The sequence below is a fragment of the Onychomys torridus genome, chromosome 11 (assembly GCF_903995425.1).
Source record: "Onychomys torridus chromosome 11, mOncTor1.1, whole genome shotgun sequence".
Taxonomy (NCBI): Eukaryota; Metazoa; Chordata; class Mammalia; order Rodentia; family Cricetidae; genus Onychomys; species Onychomys torridus.
The window spans coordinates 60,785,562-60,806,638 of NC_050453.1; the positions used below are offsets into that span (position 1 = coordinate 60,785,562).

A 21,077-nucleotide genomic window follows, 5' to 3' on the forward strand; every position below is an offset into this window, starting at 1 on the left:
GAAATCATCATCCTAAAATTTAAAAAAAAAAAAGAATAGCCAGGTGGTGGTGGCACCTGCCTTTAATCCCAGCACTCGGGAGGCAGAGGCAGGCAGATCTCTGTGAGTTCGAGGCCAGCTTGGACTACCAAGTCAGTTCCAGGAAAGGCGCAAAGCTACACAGAGAAACCCTGTCTCGAAAAAACAAAACAAACCAAAACAAAACAAAACAAAAAGAATAGCATGGCAACAACTTCCTGAAATCCTGAGATACAGTCAAAAGATAAACCTAAAAGTCCAAGATACAGTAGAAAGAGCTGAGATAAAAATCAAAGGTATAGAGACTCTAGTCAATGAAATTATAACAATAAAATTAAAAGCTATAAGAGAAAAATATCAACTCACAAATGCATCAGAATAAGATCAGACTTCAATACAAACCCTTAAAATGTCTAGGAAAGCATAGGTTAGTCTGCTTCCATCATTGAAAGTAAATTAACTGTCAACCAAAATTGCTGTATACATCAAATTATCTCTTCACATTCATGGAGAGGAGCTGGTAATATGGCTCAGTCTGACAACCTGAATTTGATTTCACATGGTAGAAGAATCATACCAATTCCTACAAGTTTTCCTCAGACCTCCAGATCTATGCATGGCATGTGCATACTCCCCCACACTAAATAAATGTAAAAAAAAAAAAAGTATTAAAATAAGTTCATGAAGAAATAAGGACATTTCAAGACAAGCACAAACAAAAGCAATTCTTGACCACCACCCCACTCTGCAGAAATGCTCAAATAAATCCTCAATACGAAGAACGAAGTCTCAACCAAGAGAGCCCAGAAAAGAATGTGGCTTTCTCATACAGAATAGATGAATAAGGAAACTCAGAAAAGATCCATCATGCCCAACACAGTAACCTATCAAACTCTTAATGTGAATGGAGAAAAAAAAGCAAACAATAATTCCCTAGCCAGAAAAATAACCAACAAATTTCAGGAGTTAGCAAACCTGTCATTAATAATACTAAATGCAACTCAATTCATCAATTGAAAACACACACACACACACACACACACACACACACACACACACACAGCTCACTGACAAAGACACACTTAGTGTGAAAGTGAAGGATAGGAATTTGCCAAACAGAAGTTGAAAACAAGCCGGTGTAACTATTCCCAAAGCTGATAAAGTACACTGAACATCAAAACTGGTCAGGAAAGGTAAAGGATGCCGCTACATACTAGTAAAGGAAACAGTCCATCAAGAAGAGAGAATGATTGTTAATATATATGCATTGAATGCTGGGGCTTCCAATTTCATAGAACAAGCACTCTGGACATAAAGCAGAAGCTGGTTCCTGATACAGTGGTGGGTGACCATAATATCCCATCTCATCAATAGGTAGGCCATCCAGACTTAAAGTCCGTAAAGAAACTTCAGAGTTAATCCACACCCAAGATCACATGAACTCGGCAGCCATTTATAGAACATTCCAAAGTACACATTCATCTCTGCAATCTCTGAGACTTTCACCAAAGTAAGTCACATTTGATGCCATAAGAAAGTTATAACAGTGTAAAATAATTGAAATAGCTTCTTGTATCTTTTCAGAGTGCAGTGAAATATGACTAGAAATCAATAAAGAGAAAAACCCACAGGAGCTCATAAATACACTCTTGAATGAGTCGTTAAAGAAATCTGGGAGGAAAAAACAATTTAAATTCTGAGAATCAAATAAAAACAAAAGCACAACTTATCAGAATCTTGGAGATATAACAAAGGCCAATCTAAGAGGAACATTCAGAGCTGCGACTTCTTATACCGAAAGACCTCACCTACATCACACGAGGATGAACTTCAAGGTCTCAAGGGAAACAGAACAATCCAAACCCCAAAGTGGTAGATGGAAGGAAGTAATAAAAATCAGGGAAGAAACTCAATGAGACAAAGAGTTGGTTCTTAGGAAAAATAAACGAGATAGACCAATTCTTATCCAAATGAACCAAAAGGAAGAAAGGATACCAAAAGTAATAAAATTAGAGATAAAGGGAACATTACCACAGGTTTCAATAAGATCTAGAGGATATTTAGGAAATGGTTTAGGAAAAACATATATAATTTGAAAAATCTAGAGGAAATGGGTAAGGTCTAGATGCATATGACCTACCTAAATTAAAGCAAGAATGTACAAGCAACTTAAACAGACCGCAAAGAAGCAACAAGGTTGAAGGCCTGGACCAGGCGAGATTCACGGCTGAATCTACCAGGCCTTTAGTGAAGTGCTAACACCAGTGCTCCTCAAACTGTTCATGGAGAGAAAAGGAAGGAACACTACCAGACTCATTCTACGAAGCCAGCATCACTCTGAAATCAAACTTGAAGGGGACACACACACACACACACACACACACACACACACACACACACACAAACTATAAAGCTGGGCATGATGGATTGCTCAAGAACCTGAGACAGGAGGATTGGCTGTGAATTTAAGGCTAGCCTGGACTACTTGGTGAATTCCAGGCTCTCCTGGGCTATTGAATGAGACTTTTCCTCGACAAGAAAAAATATAGAGAGGGAGACCAATTTCCCTGATAAACATAGATGAAAAAGTTATCAATCATCAACAAGACAAACTATACCGTTCCTGGTCACATGTATACTCCAAGGAATCTAAGTCAGCACACCACAAAGATACTTGCAGATTCATGCTTTTGCTGCACTGTTCACGACGGCCAAAAGACAGAAGCGGCCTCCTTGCCCATCCACAGACAAACAGATGGAGAATAACACGGTGCCTAGACACAATGGTGTTTTATTCTGACACAGGGAAGACCAGCCGTTTGCATCATGTTAAGTGAAATAAGCCAGATGGAGACTGCTGTGCTATGTTTTCTCATGTGTGGAGTCTGGGCTTGCAGATGAATATGCATACACACACACACACACATCAAGGACACAGAAGCAGAAGTCTGTAAAAGTGATTTAAAAGGAAGGGAGGGGAGGTACGAGAAAGCAGGAGGAGGAGGGGGAAAAATGAAAGTCACACATAGCTGAATAACTAAACGTAAGTATATGTGATGTGAAAGGAGAAAGGAGGCTGTGGGGAGGAAACCAAGAGGAGCAGGAGCAGAGGGAGATGGGAGTGTAGCTGGGGGAGAATCTGATCAAAGTTTATTGGTATGTATACATGAGAATATCGTCCCGTGATTCCCTGTGCTAAGTAGAAAAATCATTTTAAAACAGGAAAGGAGCCGGGCGGTGGTGGCGCACGCCTTTAATCCCAGCACTCGGGAGGCAGAGCCAGGCAGATCTCTGTGAGTTCGAGGCCAGCCTGGGCTACCAAGTGAGTTCCAGGAAAGGCGCAAAGCTACACAGAGAAACCCTGTCTGGAAAAAACAAAACAAACAAACAAAAAAAACAAAAAAAACAGGAAAGGAACAGGTGGAGAAGTGGAGACAGGGAGGCAGCTTGCTAGGTGCCATGTCTGTGCCCTTTCAAACACAGTGGGTGAGGAAACTGGACTCTGGATCGCGGGAGGCCACCAGAGGCGGGGAGCTGCGGACTGCATTGGGCTGCAGAGGGCTTGCACCAGCTAAAACGGAATCTGCAGCTATCCCCCAGGGACTCATTACCCTGCCAGGAGCAGAGACATAGCCACAGCCCTCTGGCCGCAGTCTTCTGACCTCGTAGACTTTGGGGGAAGCAGACAGTGGTGGTACACCTTGTAGCACTGTGCTGTAGACACAGCCCAGGGCTGGCAGCTGATCCTCAGCCCTGAGGTCATCTGTTAGCCTCTGCGGGAAGTGCCAGGGAGAGGTGACTGGCAGGGAAATTGGGTTTATGAAACTGGCCAGGTTAGGGGGCGTTCAGGTTGGTGGTGCCACTTCCCAGGTGCCTTTTTTGCTGAGTAGATCCCAGGGTAGATGAATAGGACATGGAGTGTGCCTTATTTTACCTTCTGCTGAGTCCCCAGATTCTCTATCTGCTGAGTGGCGCCGTAGAGCCAGACTCCTATTTTTTTAAAGGTCTAAGAAATCCCAGTGAATTCACAGCCTCAGCGAGCCAAAGCATTCGCTCCCAAGTCCAGATATTTCCAGTGGTTACAAACGAGAGAAGTAGCTGGTGTTTACACTTCTGGAAGTTTTGGTTTTATGGCCCCTCCTCCTTCCCTCCCCTTATTCTTCCTCCTCATGGGGAAGACAGGAATGATGCTCCCCCAGAACAGATGTGTCCTTGATTTGTCCCAAGTCCCAGAGTGACACATGGGCAGGGCCACAGCTCCCGAAAGCCAGCAATACCGGGGGAACTACAGGCAAGCGTGGCCCCTCTAAGCAGGCTACTCTTCTTAGGAAGACCTTTCTATAGGCGTGATGGCTCAGTTGGCATGAAGCTCTGGCTGGTGGGCAGCTTTTTGTGAGAGAGGTTCTGCCCAGAGGATAGGAAGATGGCGGGTTTGGGCTCTTTGGATGCTGCTGTATTCTTGTCAGTGTACATTGGATTAAAATCATAATGAATGAATGTCTGGCCCGGTGACTTCCTCGTGTCTGTAATCCCAAGTATTGAGAGGCTAGGGCAGGAGGATTGCCATGAGTTTAAGGCTAGTCTGAGCTACATGGTAAATTCAAGGCCAGCAAGAACTGCCTAACAAGACCTTGTCTCAGAAAATCGATTAACTAAATAAATTTAGTGAAAACAACAACAGTATTTCTAGGCCTTCCACTATTCACTATTTACCTGTATGAAAAGTCTCAGGATACTGTCACAAGACTCCATGAGGTGATTGGTTGTCCCACAGACTGGGATCTGAGGCAAACGGTATGAACAATGTTGACTGGAGAGGTAGTTAGATTCCTATTTCCAAAGTTAGTTTCCCATAGCTCATATCTTCAACCGCAGCTGCCCAGCTGTTGCTTGGATAAAGCAAAGATTCAGATTCCATCCAGATGATGGATGGAGAAACAAACTCCCAGAGGGCCCAGGTCACATGGTTCGGCAGTGCTGAATCTGGAAGCTAGGTCTACCTGGGTCCACCCAGCCGCCTCTTCCTCAGAACCCTTAGTGTATTTGGGACCCTGTCCAGAGCCCTGCATGCCTCTCACTCTGCCTGGTTCCATTTCTTATGGGAAACTTTTTTTTTTCACCTGTAGCGGCACCACCCAACCCCAACCGTGAGGTGGCTGGAGACACCATCATCTTCCGGGACACTCAGATCAGCAGCAGGGCAGTGTACCAGTGCAACACATCCAACGAACATGGCTACCTGCTGGCCAATGCCTTCGTCAGTGTGTTGGGTGAGCATACTCTCACACGGTCTCAGCCCACTGGCAGTGGGGGTCTTCTTGGGGTATAGTGATGCCATGAGGTACATTTTCTTCTCTGGAGCCTAGGCATGCCAGGCAGGCTTGAGAGCGTGGAGGTGGGGTTTGTGAGGAGAGTGGAGGAGCCCTCGCACTCCACCAAGCCAGATGACCATAGGGCTCATCCCATCAGAGAAGTCGGGTAGGAAGTACTTCCTGAGCAAGGAGAGGGCAGTGGGAACCGGTAGATACAAGATGTCTCAGAGCTGTGAAGGATCGGCCAGGAAAGGCTCCAAAGCTACACAGAGAGACCCCGTCCCAGGAAACAAAACAACAACAACAAAAAGCTAGTTTGGATGTGAGGCAGATGGTGGACAGGCAGATGGATAAACTCCCTCCCTCCTCACCTAAACCTTACAGCAAGGATGTCCCATCCTTTGTAACATGACTGTGGTCTACAAATGTGTTGGGCAGCATTTGTAATGATCTTGGGACACCTGAACCCCTGTGGCTGTAGGTTGGACAGTTTCCCTTAGACGAGCCTTGTAAAAGAAAGGGGTGGATCTGGGTGTCTAGGCGTCCAGAAAGCTGCTGTAAGGGGGAAGCATATTGTGCTGACACCAGGGAAGAAGGGGAAGGGTTGTGCCCCGCACCCATCTTGGCGAATTGGCCCTCTGCGGTTTCAGATGTACCCCCTCGGATGCTGTCTCCTCGGAACCAGCTCATCAGGGTGATCCTTTACAATCGGACACGGCTGGACTGTCCATTCTTCGGGTCTCCCATTCCAACACTCCGATGGTAAGTCCCAGGAGCCCAGGTCTCCCCAGTGGGGGTCACTTGTCTTTTTTGCTCCCGTCTGCCCTGTAGGGATCTTTAAACCTTCAAAGCTGGCCCTCTGGGTGAACCCCCATAGTGTTCAGAGAGGAGGAGCTGCGTCTCTCCAGAGCCAGCTAGCGGCTACAGGCGGAGCCTGCAAAACTCAGGACTCCATGTGTCTACCTCAAGCCTCCCAACCCGCCACCCCACCATGGACTCTGCTGCTTCCTAGCTCCCTGGGGCCAGACCTTTCTCAGTACGCTGTGTTCGCTGCTCTATTGTGAGGTTTAAGAATGGGCAAGGAAGCAACCTGGATGGTGGTAACTACCACGTCTACGAGAACGGCAGTCTGGAAATCAAGATGATCCGCAAAGAGGACCAAGGCATCTACACCTGTGTGGCCACCAATATCCTGGGCAAAGCTGAAAATCAAGTCCGCCTAGAGGTCAAGGGTAAGCAAGGGGGTTCACAGGTGAGAGTTCAGGTGAGGCAGGAAAGCTATGCTCACAGGTATCCATCCATAGGTGCAGTAGGAAATGTCCCTGCCTGAGGTCTGGTGGGCACCACACATGTCCTGTCAGTGACTCCAGCTGACTGAAGTGTGGGAACACCGAAGCCGCTTATCAACCTCATCTGGAAGCTCACCTCTTCCCCTCACTACCACTCACATCACGAATTTCTGAGCCAGAGAACTATTTGGGGATTTTGATTACCCACCCCCCACCCGCCACACACACACACACACACACACACACACACACACACACACACACACATGCACACACTGGCAGTACACACACACACACACACACACACACACACACACACCACAAACCCCTCACCATTCTTACAGCCTGCTGCACTCTGTGTTTGACACCTCGGGGTCAGGCATGTCACACTGCATGGCCACCTCGGGGCTGGTGGGCAGAGGAGGGGTCCGTGCCAGCTTCCCAATTGTCTTCACAGACCCCACCAGGATCTTCAGGATGCCTGAGGACCAGGTGGTCAAGAGGGGCACCACGGTGCAGCTGGAGTGTCGCGTGAAGCATGACCCCTCCCTGAAGCTCACGGTCTCCTGGCTGAAGGACGATGAGCCACTGTACATTGGAAACAGGTTTCTGCTCTCTGTCTCGATTCCTGGTGCACATTTAGGAGGATGTTCGCTCTTGCTTGCTCTGTCACTCATGCCGCTAGGGAGCTACCAGGAGGGGTGATGGCCTTGGCGACCCTCTCCTGGGGGCAATCCCAGGACCCACTCTTCCTCTCTCTTATCTACCTGTTCTCCTTCACCTCTTCTCTCCCACCTTCTCGTCTCCTCACCCCTTCTCTCACTTTTCCTCCTCCCTTCTTTGATATCTCATTTTTGTTTTCTCCCTTACCTAAAGTCTCTTGTATTCCACGCTTCAATCCTTTCAGCTCTGCATGCAGTGCCCCTTCTCGCCAGTAGAGGGCAGGTCTGGCCCTAGCTACCACATCCAGTGCACTGCCTGACGGGTCTCAGCAACTAGATCTTCTGGGTGCTTTGACAGTACCCCATCTGCACCTCCCACACCAGCTCAGACTTTATTTGTGTATGGGTAGGACTCGGGTGCTGATAGTATTGAAAGGTCCCCTGGGTGTTTTTTAAGGTGCAGTCAGGATTGAGAACCACTGATCCCTACCTCCCTTCCCAGGGTTCTCCTCGCTGTATGCCTTCCCGGCAGTAAGGCGTCATCCACTCCTAGTCTCACCCAGCTTCATGCAGGGCTGCACCCCGCCTGCGTGCACGGGCGTCCAGCCCCCACTGGTACTGACAGTTTGACTACAATCTTGTATTGCTCTGGGATGCCCCTCCCTCTGGTGGATACAGGTCAGAGGAGCCCAGGGACAGAGCGCCAGAACTGGTACATAGGATAAAACACATGTAGGGGAAGAGAAGCCACGCCAGCCTGTCTTGGGTGTGTCAGGGTGATGGTACCTTAATCTGGGAAGTGTGTGAAACACAGAAAGGTTCACCGATGGGTACAGTGTGGATGCTGAGGAGCATCTCATCCACTCTCCATTCTCCTACATCAGAGTGTTGAGATGGCACCCACACCTCAAAGGAGCCTTGGCTCTCAGCTGGCTCTGCCACCTCCTTTGTCTTCCTTTTCACTGTCCCCTTGTGGGAAGAAAGTATCAGCTATGCCCAGTGTGGGAGCCACCCTCCTGCCAACCTCAGCCTGGCACCTTGCAGGATGAAGAAGGAAGAGGACTCCCTGACCATCTTTGGCGTGGCAGAGCGGGACCAAGGCAGTTACACGTGCATGGCTAGCACCGAGCTGGACCAAGACCTGGCCAAGGCTCACCTCACTGTTCTAGGTAATGGCTACCACCCACATCACACAGACAACCCTTCTCCCTGCTTCCCAGCAGCCAGAGTAGCTGTGAGCACTGGGCGGTCCCCAGGGGATGCCTAGTAAGCAGCAGTCAGGGGCCATGACCTCTTCAGGTCTCTGGGTTAGGAGGCTGCCACTCTCAAGCCAGCCGAGGAGGACGATTTGGAGTTGTCTCCTGAGGGAGGTCCTTGACCTGAAAGGTATGGAATGGGGGGTGACTTCCTCTTCGGCTCTCCTCCAGCTACCGCCACACCACCCAGTTGACTAAAGCCACCCCACAGCAATGCTAGACCAAGGGGTGTGTGTGTGTGTGTGTGCGTGTGTGCGTGCGTGCGTGTGTGTGTGTGTGTGTGTGTGTGTTGTGAATGTGGTGTGTGTTGTATGTGGTGTGTGTATGTGTGGTGTGTGTGTGTTTGGTGTGTATGTGGGGGGTGTACATAGTGTATATGTATGTGGTATATATGTGGTGTGTGTGTGTATGAGTATGTGGTGTATATGTGGTGCGTGTGTGTGTGTGTGTGGTATATATGTGGTGTGTGTGTGTGTGTGTGTGTGTGTGTGTGTGTGTGTGTGTGTTCCAACATTTCCTCCAGCTTTCTTCTCCCATGCTGCTCCTGGGTTTTGTGGCACTTCACACTGTGTCACACACTGGACAAAATGACACCATCCCTTCCTGTCCGTGCGTCCAGGCTGGACTGCAAATACCAAACCATCGTAAACAGAAGGGAAGGTGGCTGCCCCTTTCCAGTGAAGCAGGTCCTCTGCTGTCACCTTTGTCCTTTCCCTCTCTGACCTCCTGCAGTGGAGGTCACACTTGCTGGCCATGATGGGCCCAGATATGTTAATATGTCTGTACAGGAAGAAGCCAGAGACTCCACTCTAGGCCATGGAAGAAACACAAGCATCATCTGGGAGGGGGGACTGTCTGTGGAAGGGAGGGTGCAGCCTTGCTTGGGGCTCTGCAGCACACAGACAGCTGCAAAAGCCTCATCTGTCTTTTCCCATCCTGGAACTCTTTAACCTTGCTAACCTGCTAAACTGCTAACCTAGATAACCCATCTTACTGTTGCAGCTGACCAGGCCACTCCAACTAACCGTTTGGCTGCCCTACCCAAAGGTAATTGGTACTAATCGGGGGCTCTGGTGCCTAGGGGTGGAATCTTGAAGAGGAATCATAAGAAGACTGCACATTACAGGCTGGTGGACAACACTCCACCTGCCCCACATCTGACCCCTGGCCCTCAGGAACCCACAGCCACCTGCCTCCCTGGACCATATCACAACCCTGCCCTGGGCTCCTCCTGCAGGCTGGACTCAGAAGTCTGGACAGCCATTTATCTCCTTTTCTTCCGCCCCACTTAGCCCTTCCTTGAGGTTCCTGCTGTCTGCCCCTAGCTACACCTCAGAAGTGTCTAATAGCCAGCCAGGAAGGCTACTGCTTCCTCAGATTATCCCCTACAGGCTCATCAATTTATAGACTGCTGCACATCTACTGCTATGCACCTGTGTATACTCCCTCCCCCAACACACACACACACACACACACACACACACACACACACACACACACACACACACACACACACTAATGTGAACTTAGGTGACCTACTGTCTAGGTCCTCCCAGTACCAGCCAGAACATAATAGCTGGTTCAGGGAGGTAAGATGTGGGAGAAATTTGTCTATTTACATTCTATGGCTGGTTGACTCTCCCAAAGCCAGGCCATGTTGCTACTGACTAGAACCCCACCCCCACGGATTTGTCTCCCTTACTCCTGTGTAGATGCCTCTGGCCCCCTCTGTTCTTCTCCCTCACATAACCCAAACTAAGTCTCCTCCTTCTGGGCCTGGTCTTCCTTTGTACCCTCCCCACTTCCCTCGTCCATCCGCCCTGCTCAGCACTGCAGAGCTCTCCTGGGCTCTGGTCCTGAGAGTCCTGGCATCCAGAGAAACAAGGAGTAATCATGAGAAATGAGATGAATCTCTGTACCTCCCCGAAGTCTCTATGGAAGCGGCAGCCTTTCCCCAAAGTACGGGTTCTAAAAGATCCGAAGAAATAGGATGAATTGGCCCCTGTTCCCCCACCCTGCCTGGCCCTCCTTGTTAGTGTCTCCGATATTCTTGGTTCTTCCTGGAGGAAAGGGGGTGGTCCCTGAACTGGCCCTCCAGGGTAGGCTGGGATTTGATCTGCTGGCAGTAGAGACCTGAGCCCCTCAGGGACCTGTCCAGGACTAGTACTGCCTACCCCAGGGAAAGGGACTGGCTATCACTGAGAAGCTCAAAGTGACATCTCTTTCCTCTGCTGTCAGGACGGCCAGACCGACCCAGGGACCTGGAGCTCACTGACCTGGCTGAGAGGAGTGTGCGGCTGACCTGGATCCCAGGGGACGATAACAACAGCCCCATCACAGGTCAGCCCAGGGCCCTTGTGCTCCAAAGCCAGAGAGAGCTGGTAACATAACAGCCTTGGACTAGGGCCCCCCAGTGTCTGCACCCACCCCTGCCTCATGGCCCATGCATGGAGGCCTTGATGCCTCCCTGGACCTTGGGAAGTCATCTTCACGTGCCGCTGTCTATCCTGGGGAGATGGTAAAGATACATGGAAGCCAAGAAGGACATGCTTCTAAAGCAGGACTTTGTGACTCCCAAAACAGCTCTGTCCTCCTTGTCCACTCAGACTACGTCATCCAGTTTGAAGAGGACCAGTTCCAGCCAGGGGTCTGGCATGACCACTCCAAGTTCCCAGGCAGCGTCAACTCAGCCGTCCTCCATCTGTCCCCGTATGTCAACTACCAGTTCCGAGTCATCGCTGTCAACGAGGTTGGGAGCAGCCACCCCAGCCTCCCATCTGAGCGCTACAGAACCAGCGGAGCACGTGAGTACTTGAGCTCTGGCTGCCTTGAGTTTGCACTGACTCCCCTAGCTCCCAGCCCTGGGAACTTAGGCAAGTTACTTGGCTGTCCAAGGCCCAGCGTCCTCACCTTAGAGAGTAATACATGCTGTTGCTGGATCCTAACAGCTCCCTCAGGGAAGGGGGTGAGAAGCATGGGTGTCCATGACAGACACCTGGAGTCAGTTGAAGGCAAACAGCAGACTCATTTATTCAATAATGGGGAAGGCCTTATATACCCTCCTCCCAGTGCCCAGGCTGGGTCCCGGATCAGGTGGCATTGTGAAGTTGTTCCTCATTGGCTGGGCATGATCAGGAGCTCTGACAGCGCCTATTGCTAGGCCCTCAGGCAGACTCCAGGTTGGCTCATAAGGACGTGCATGCCTTGGCAACTGGTTTGAGCCAATTTCCTCGACCCTATGGGCCTGTCCTACTACAACATACCTCTTGGGGATCCTACTTAAAACAGCTGGAGAGATAGCTTAGGGAGTAGAGGCACCAGCTGCCAAGTCTGGTGACCTGAGTTTGATCCCTGGTAGCCAAATAATGGGAAGAGATGACTGACTCCCAAAAGTTGTCCTCTGGCCTTCACACATGTCCTATGGCACATGTGAACCCACACATACACATGATACATAAATAGATAGATAGATAGATAGATAGATAGATAGATAGATAGATAGATATAGATAGATAGATAGATGTAATGTTAAACCGATTTTTAAGAAAAAAAAAATGCGTCTTGGGGGCCAGGAAGATAGTTTAGCTAGTGAAATGCTAGTTAACCACGAGGACCTAAATTCCACCCCCAATGGCCATGTAAAATCTGGCCATGGTGGCTCCATGTGAAATCCCAGCACTAAGGAAGCAGAGACAGGGGGATCTCTGGGGCTCGCTGGTTGGCCACTGGAGCTGAATCACTGAGGTCCAGGTACAGTAAGAGACCCTGTCTCAAAAACTAAGATGAAGAGTGAGTGGGGATGACACCCGATATTGACCTCTGACCTCCACAGCCGTGCACACCCAGAAGCACATGAAAGACCTCCTGTGGTGGCTGTCATGTAATGAGCGCATAATAAATCTTAACTGTCACTTTTATGACTGTTAATGATCCTTTATTATCTGCTTGAAGGGGCAGAGCTGTGACAGAGGCATACATAAAAAAGAGATAAGCTGGTGTTATGTCGGAGATCTCTTCCCAACACACTAGGATAAGATTGAGGTTTATGAGATCACGCCAGCTCATGGAGGTAGAAATGCTTGCCCCCAAACATTACATACCAGGATAAGCCAGCGTGTCGCTAACCATGCTGGTGGATGACCTGTGAAGGGAACATGGCATTAGCACAGTGGCCAGCTGCAGTGTGGAAAGCTTTGGGGTGAGTGCTGTCTGGTAAAGGATTAAACTGAAAGGGAATTAGGTCTACTTTCAATCTTAGCTAGGAAGATGCATCGTGCATGGGAGAAAAAGAGCGTTGGAGGCTGCGAAGAGCCAGAGCACAGAAGGGGCAGTCAGGTGGGAGGCAAACGGGGTACCCTGGTCAGGCTCAGGCTTGACTGAAGCTTCATCTGTTGGGTTCCAGCCCCTGAGTCCAATCCCAGTGACGTAAAGGGAGAAGGAACAAGGAAGAACAATATGGAGATCACATGGACGGTAAGAGTACCTCCCCACCCCACACTCACCTGGCAGCAGGCACCCAGGAGCCCCCATTCCTTACTCCCTGGGGCCATAGTATGTTTCAGACTATCTAACCGATTGGGACCACTGTCCTCTGAGAACCAAGCTAGTGCTGAAGCTGAGCATTTGGAAGTGAACAGGACAAGGTCCTAGGTGCAGGAGTTTAGACCAGAGATGGGAGCAAGGCCACCCAATTCCACAGACTGCCAGTCTAGCCAAATTCATCAAGAAAGCCACCAAAATAAACGGTCTGATGTTGAAGGAGGGACTCAGGCTTTAGGAAGGAGACACTTGCAAAACACCAACACTGAACTTGATGCATGCTGGCTCTGGGCAGTGGGTTGTTGGGGGCCCTGGAGCCATCATGAAGTCCAGGTCCTTTCTATAGCCTGGGCCTGAGATGACCGGAGAGGCTTCCCTCAGGCTAGGGTTCTCAACTTCACCCTAGCTCCCTGACCACACTTTCCAAACTAAAACTGGGATATATGTTTAGAAACTGACTTTTTCTAAACCAGTCCTAAAAGCTGAAAATGTCGTCACTCACTGCCACAAGTAACAGAGACCTGGTGCTCCTCAGAGTCCCCTGGCAGTACTATCACTCTGAAGCCTGGCCCTCCAACATCCTTGACCAACAGCTGGTCTATGGCACTGTGTGGCCAGATCTAGGGGCCTGGTTTCTCAGCCAGCTCCTTGGGATGAATGGGTTGCAGTCATCTTTAGTGAGCTCTGATGTATGGAGAAGGATAAGACAGACATGTGGAATTGGTGGGACTAAAGTCAGTTCTGGGATTTTGAGCTCACCAGCAGGAGAGTAGTTTGGTTAGATAGGAGTCCTCTCTCTGACCCTGGATATCACAACTGTCAGTCTTTGCCTCCCTGCTTCTTCTGCCATAGGAAGAAGTTCACCCCAAGTAAAGCATTTGTTCCCTGTGCACCTACGGTCTGGGTGGTGCTTGCAGTCAAAGTGATTAAGTCTCTGGTGAACCTATTGTCATAGAAAATCTGGGTCCTACAGAGTTCCTGGGATTTTAGACTTTTTGAGGATTCAACAGAAGCAGGGTACCAGCCCCTGTACTGGAAAGGAGCTGGCTGATAGCAGGCAAAGCCTGGGTAGAGTGTCTGAACAAATGGAGAAGGCAAGCTGTGGGTGGCTTTACCTACAACACCCTGTCCACCTTGTCTGCCTGTCTGTCTGTCTCTCCTGTACAGCCCATGAATGCTACCTCTGCCTTTGGCCCCAATCTGCGCTACATCGTCAAGTGGCGGCGGAGAGAGACCCGAGAAACTTGGAACAATGTCACAGTGTGGGGCTCTCGCTATGTGGTGGGGCAGACCCCTGTCTACGTACCCTATGAGATCCGAGTCCAGGCTGAAAATGACTTTGGGAAGGGTCCCGAGCCTGACACCATCATTGGGTACTCAGGAGAAGATTGTGAGTATCCCTTCCCTTCCCCGATAGGACCCTCACAGCCAACTGTACATGGCCATTCTCATGGGCTGCAGAACTCAGGATGTGTCATAGAAGGGCGACCAGTTCCCAGGAGATAGGGCTGCCCTACTGTGGCCTAGGTCATGCAGCACCTGGTAACATCAGGAGAATTGTCTTTTGAACACATCCCCACTTAGCCCAGTACTGAAACTTTATAGCTATAAAACCTGAGAGTCTAGAGACAACCCTTTCCAGGATTCTACAACAGCAAATGGTCAAACTTGAAAATAGAACCCGGGTCCCCAGGTCTCCAGATCCCCAGACAAGTTGCTTTACTGCCAAGCCTTGCTGGCACCAAGAAAAAACATCAGGACTGCTGTTCAAAGAGCTGTTTAAATGCTCCAAGGAAGCTGAGCGTAGGCTAGACTCCCACCACAGGGGAGCTATAGACAGACAGTGAAGTTAACAGAGCACCAACCAGAGTGTCCCTGACCCACCATCTTCTAGCATTCCAGAAATGCTTCCAGGCCTTGGAATTGAACATGAAATTTGATTTTCTTGGAAGTTGACTCTGGGCAAACCAACCTTCTAGACCTATATGTGAAAGCGTGTGCATGGCCTCTGTGCCTAGTGCATGGACATCAGTCCCACAGCTCCTGAGCAAAGCAGAGCCAACCAGACTCAATAGTTGGGTCTGTGTCTGATCCAAGAAGAGATGGCGGGATTGGTGTGGTTAGCAGAAGGAAGGGGTGAGGTCAGATCTTAGTAGGAGTGGACACAGGAGGCAAGGAAGGTCAGTGGCCCCAGGATGCTGAGGAGGGATGTAGTGAGGCCCAAGTCCCAGAAGCAGTCATGGATTGGACCCACTGGAAATGAGCAAAGGGGCCTATCCCAGTTCCACCTCTATGGTGGAAGATACTTCCCTACAGGAGTCTAGTGGGGGCGACCAGTCAGTGAGTGTGATGTCGGGCTTCCTGGATGACCCCAGACTTTCCACTACAGCTGTCCACCCTGGGGCCTGTGCACCACTGTGGCAGCTTTGTTCTGATTACAGAGCGGGAGTCACAGGGCCACATTTCTTATCTGAACGACATTGGGGCATCTCCTGTCTGTAGATAGTGTTTCCATTGGTACGCTCAGAATTGATTGTTGAAAATATAGGAAGAGTATTAGAGGAAAATACTAAGGTCTCTGAGCCTCCTTGGGGTAGCTGGAACCTGTGATTTCCCTTTGAGCCTCAGAGGGGCTGGGGACATGTGAGTCACCACCGCTTGTGAGCATCACCCTAGGAGCTGTGGCTGTGGGCAGAGAAATGTAGCACTGTCAACCTGCAGCCCAGCAGAGGAAGCCAGGGGAAGCAATGTCCGCTCTCCCATTACTCTTACCCTGGTGCCTCATGTTGGCACCTCCTATTGGCCAAACTCCTCAAGAAGCCTGAGGAAAAGGTACTTGGCTGGTAAGAGAGCAGCCCCTTAGGCTACGGAGCAGTGGGGACAGATAGAGAGTGGATAGGAAGGTCGATGATCCCAGCACTCAGGTGCCACAAAGAATTGCTCTGGTCACCTGGGTTGTCACCCTTTAGTCCTGAGACTTCACTGTGCTCTGGAGTACCCAGTATGCAGTAGGGTGGAGGTATAGGCTGTCAGAATATGTCCGGGGGGACCCTGGAATCCAAGCGCCAACCTTGCCTGTATGACCAGCTCTCTGTCCCTACGTATTGCAGATCCCAGAGCAGCACCTACGGAAGTTAAAATCCGAGTCATGAACAGCACAGCCATCAGCCTTCAGTGGAACCGGGTCTACTCTGACACGGTCCAAGGCCAGCTCAGAGAGTATCGAGTGAGGAGGCCAGCCCCCAGCCCCGCCTAACCACCTGCTCGCTCGCTAACCAGGGCAAGGGGCAGCAGCTGCGGTGTGTAGGGGGTCTGGAAGGGACCCTAGGAATACTTATGGGGTCTAAAGTCGATTCAAGATGATTTCTGGAACTCAGAATTACCCAGTGGGGAACACAAACGTGCTTACATATATTTATGTATATTATACATATGGTCATGCTTCACTTAGCAACAGGGACATGTTCTGAGAAATGCATCATTAGGCAATTTTGTCATTGTGCCAGCATCGTGGTGCGTACTGAGACAAACCTAGTTTATACAAGCCAGTTCCTCAGCATGGCCACTTACTGCAGTTGATGCACACAGCAAGCTTCAGATGCGTGAGACTGTTAGCAGTGTAACACTAAAAAATTGTTTTACAGTAAGCTGCATTTTCTAATAGAATCAAAAGTATAAAGTAGGACCTAGGGGCATATTTCAGTGGTAGAATGCTCGCCTAACACTCATGAACCTGGCTAGGTTCAATCCCCATCACTACAAGGCAGAATGCAAGTATTGAGTAAATATGAAGCATAGGATGGGATTATAAATGTGTAAGCCTAGTGATGGTCATTACCAAGTGGTCCAGTTGTATTGCTATGATTTTTTGTGGTTGGCAGCCCTGTAGACCTGTCTGCACAGCACCATCGTACATATAGTATAATATGACATCATGATGGCTACCACACCATCACTAGGTAGAAGAATCTTATGGGACCACTGTCCTATCATACATGGTCCCTTGCTGGCAGAGCATCACACAGCTCATGACTATATGAACACACATGGTCTATTGAAGGTCCAGTTCAGCTAGAACTCCTTAGAAAGGTGCTGGGTTTGGGCTGGTCCTGCAGAGCACATGTGTTTGGTATACGTGTATGAACCAACGTGTGTATCTTCCTGTGCACCACAGAAGCACCTCACAGCTACACCCTTTCTCTCAGAGGGCCCTGCCGAGCTGTGTGCTTCCCCGACCTGGTTCCAGAAAGCCACACTAACAGGCAAAGCCACTCTGTTACGCTGCCTCCCTGTTGCCGCAGCCAACTCTGCTGCCCAACACAGATTCTGAAGGCCCTAGCCTCTTGTGCGTTCGGCCTGGGAGCAGTCGTGTGTCCTCAGAGGGCTGGGCTGAGGCTGGGGGAGAAATGGTAGGATTTTCCCTCAGGAGGGTAGCTAAAATGCAGCTGTGAGGAGGATCAGCCATGGGTTACCCCTGGGTCTGTGACTCCTGAGGTCATCAAGAGTTGGCTGATGGACAGCTGGGGACAGACAGAAGGGATCAGTCCCTTCTTGGGAAATGATCTTGGCAGTGAACTAAAGAAAAGAAGGGCAGGTGCCCCTGTTCTAGCTCCTCCCCAACAGTTAACTTTTAACCCTTAACCTGCTGGCCTGGAGAGTTTTCTTATCAGTAACTTATGAAGTACTTATCAGGCTCCATAAAGCTGAACTTCCTCACCATTTTGCTGATGACCCTGATGTGACAAGTTGTCCTGTGGCTTCTTACCCACTGCTAATAAGACCTTCATCATACCCTTCACCTCTACCGCCCTCCAAGACCACCCTTCCCATCCAAGCTCCGCTACTGCACAGCCCTGCACCCCAACTTACTTGGACATGTGTCTGCCATCTCTAAAGATCTTCAACAAATAAGGAAATCACTTGGCTTCAGAGAATTAAACCAACCATTCATTGCTCACGCTCCGACTGTGTGGGACAACCTGCTCCTTGCGTGCCCACCTGCGGCCTTCCTAAACTGTACTAATCCAACTGAAAGCGAGGTGGTCTTTCTGCACCAGGACCCCTGATTTGCACTTGTGGTTCTGGCATGGGCTCTCCCCGTGCGACGTGTCACCCAGCTTGGACATATTCTCCAAAGAAGTGGCGCAGCTCCAAACACGAGTGAAACCACAACCCTGTTTCACGTTCAGCACCACTCTATAGAGTGGCTGATGAGTGAGGACCATAAGGCTGTCCCCCCCAAGTCTGTGTGGGGTGGACGAGGTCATTTGAGACTGGGAGACTGTAGAAGGCAAAGGGAGGACCAGTCACTACCACCACTAACCACTAACCTGGCCTTGCTGCCTGGTCCCTCACCAGCCTGCCTCTGTCTCAAAGGCTTACTACTGGAGGGAGAGCAGTTTGCTGAAGAACCTGTGGGTGTCTCAGAAGAGACAGCAGGCCAGCTTCCCTGGTGACCGCCCCCGGGGCGTGGTGGGGCACCTGTTCCCCTACAGTAACTACAAGCTGGAGATGGTTGTGGTCAATGGGAGAGGCGATGGGCCTCGCAGCGAAACCAAGGAATTCACCACCCCGGAAGGAGGTAGGTCTGACCTGCAGCTCTTCGAGGTGGGGTAGGATGAGGTAATGTCACCGGTGAGCCTGGAGCAGCTCTGGCATGGACAGCCTGGGTGACCTCAGCAAGCTGATGGCCGTCACCGAGGTGGACCGTCCTTATGGAAACGCGTGTCTCAGGAGATCTGTGTGGTGTGCCAATGCATTCCAGACACAGGCTACTCACCTCCTCTGAGGTGAAGGCCACACGTGGCACCTGGCCACTTCGACGTCCTGCTTACCAGCACTGAAGACCTGCACAAGCCTCCCCTTGGCATCAAGAAACACTCACAGGAAGTTGTGTGTACAGAGTGTCACCCCACCCTCCTGCCGGCTTATGGTTTGGTCTGACCCTGTGGTCCAGACATCTACAAAGTTCTGTTCTCACCTGGGTTCCCCCATAGGCTCTTTGATCCACGTGGCATAAGCTTAGTCTTCTGTTTCGCCTCCCTCCCTGCTTAACCGTTTCCCATTTCTTCTTCTCTTCCTCCTCTCTCTTCTCCTTTGTCCTTCCCTCTCGTTCTCTTTACCCCTGTCTCTCCTCCCTCAGTTTGGTTCCCATCATCAACCTCTCCCCATCACCCCCACCCCTCTCCAGGCGCTCTGCCCTGAGCCTCTCTCTCCTCCCCGATAGAGCCCTAGAGCCTGTATCCCCAGCTCAGAAGCTGGGGCCTGCTGCTGCACCCAGGGCTGAGAGCCCTTGGCTGAGGACTAGGAACTGCACCCTTGCCGCAAGACGCTTTTGATGGGTTCCCTGCCCGGGAGTGGCTCTGATTTGGAGGTGTATTTGCAGGGTGGAAGCAGCCTAATGTGTGCCAAGTCCAGGGTAGTTGCCAAAGGAAAACTCACTTGACTTTCCCCACTTCAACAGCCGTATCTGAGCCTCCCTTGGCTTCCTACCAGGTGAAAGTGCATGCCAGGCAGGCGGCAGGCTCTACCCTCCTGGTTCTAGGACCTGGTTCAGCAGTGGTCCAGCACAGGGATACTTGAGGTCATGCCTTCATGCCTGTGCTTTGTTTTCTGTGTTCCCCTCATCCTCCCCGCCCTCATCTCCCGGCTCCCTCCTCCTTCCCCAAGTACCCAGCGCCCCCAGGCGTTTCAGAGTCCGACAGCCCAACCTGGAGACCATCAACCTGGAGTGGGATCACCCGGAGCACCCAAATGGAATCCTGATTGGATACACGCTCAAATACGTGGCCTGTATGTTCTGCTTTTTTTTTTTTTTTTTTAATTTTTCTAAATCAGATATAATCACAAACCCTTTCTCGCCATTTTCTTGAGGGATGGAGATTGGAAGCCTGTGGGTGCAGATGGCATTGCATAGGGATGAGACTGTCAAGGAAAAGCTGGTCATTAAAGAGAGGAGGCAAGCCCCAAGCCCTGCTCTTCTTACCCAGCTCCATCTGCAGGAGGGAGACAAAGGGTGCTCTGGTCTATTGAGAGAGACCATCCCAGCCCTCAGGGAGCTTGCAGTCTCCAACATCTACCAGTCTAAGAAAGAGTATTCCTCCCCCATTGGCACCTCTGTCTGATGGACAGACAGTGTGCACAGACAGCGAAGGATGCTTGGGAGACACTGTAAGCAGGTGTCATTCGATAAGGCAGCCGTCTGTGGAACAGTCGGGCTACTGTGGAGTGATTTGGCTGAGGGACCTGCGTCACAAAGTCCTTACCACAAAGGGCAGGATCACCAGGTGGGAACAGGAATATGATCACACTTCAAAAATGTTGAAGTGTAGGTAGTGCTGTCCCTCACTGGGAAGCTCAAAGGGCCGGGTGACATGTTGTTGACACTGTAGCAGCCAACCAACCATGTGGCTTCCATGCTGTTCTGAATTGATCTCCGGACCTGACCCTCCGACTGATGTATTGAAGAAGGTAGCCTTTTACAAATGAGACAACAGCATTCAAAAGCCCTGGGGAATTCTTCCAGTTCTGTTTGAACAGAAGGAAAGAATTCCAGAGATTTGACCTTGTCAGGGGTCCTGGGAAGTATAAACTGATCTTTCAGAACTGACCACATGGCTTTCAGGAAGCTAGAGACAATGGGCTCGGTGTTAAGTGTGAACCCTGAGGTACAATGGAGGTCCCTCAGTGCTAGCAGTGGGAGGGAGCTTGTGCCCAATCCCCTTCCAGAAACCCCAGAAGCTGCCTCATGCAGGTACTAAACCTCCCCACTGTCCTCTCTCTCCAGTTAATGGAACCAAACTTGGAAAGCAGATGGTGGAGAACTTCTCTCCCAATCAGACTAAGTTCTCGGTGCAGAGAGCAGACCCTGTATCACGCTACCGCTTCTCCATCAGCGCCAGGACGCAGGTGGGCTCCGGAGAAGCAGCCACAGAGGAGTCCCCAGCACCTCCAAATGAAGGTAGGTCCACAGTGGCAGGCCTTGGAGGGAAAGGCCCTTGC

At 50.3% G+C, this 21,077-nt stretch overlaps 1 protein-coding gene across 15 annotated transcripts in view; it reads left to right on the forward strand.

Moving 5' to 3' along the window:
• The window catches only part of Nfasc (neurofascin), a 168,916-nt gene that overhangs the window by 117,488 nt on the left and 30,351 nt on the right, over positions 1 to 21,077 (forward strand). For 8 of the 15 annotated variants that reach the window (XM_036202975.1, XM_036202978.1, XM_036202976.1 and 5 more), the window contains 14 exons: positions 5,145 to 5,288; positions 5,981 to 6,092; positions 6,396 to 6,562; positions 7,077 to 7,224; positions 8,326 to 8,450; positions 9,540 to 9,584; positions 10,776 to 10,877; positions 11,144 to 11,341; positions 12,940 to 13,010; positions 14,244 to 14,466; positions 16,187 to 16,302; positions 18,453 to 18,657; positions 19,746 to 19,868; positions 20,863 to 21,036. In XM_036202975.1, the coding sequence (XP_036058868.1) occupies positions 5,145 to 5,288; positions 5,981 to 6,092; positions 6,396 to 6,562; positions 7,077 to 7,224; positions 8,326 to 8,450; positions 9,540 to 9,584; positions 10,776 to 10,877; positions 11,144 to 11,341; positions 12,940 to 13,010; positions 14,244 to 14,466; positions 16,187 to 16,302; positions 18,453 to 18,657; positions 19,746 to 19,868; positions 20,863 to 21,036 (1,953 nt within the window). The remainder of the gene's footprint in view (positions 1 to 5,144; positions 5,289 to 5,980; positions 6,093 to 6,395; positions 6,563 to 7,076; positions 7,225 to 8,325; positions 8,451 to 9,539; positions 9,585 to 10,775; positions 10,878 to 11,143; positions 11,342 to 12,939; positions 13,011 to 14,243; positions 14,467 to 16,186; positions 16,303 to 18,452; positions 18,658 to 19,745; positions 19,869 to 20,862; positions 21,037 to 21,077) is intronic. The other 7 variants (XM_036202977.1, XM_036202987.1, XM_036202988.1 and 4 more) reach the window with 3 other exon arrangements.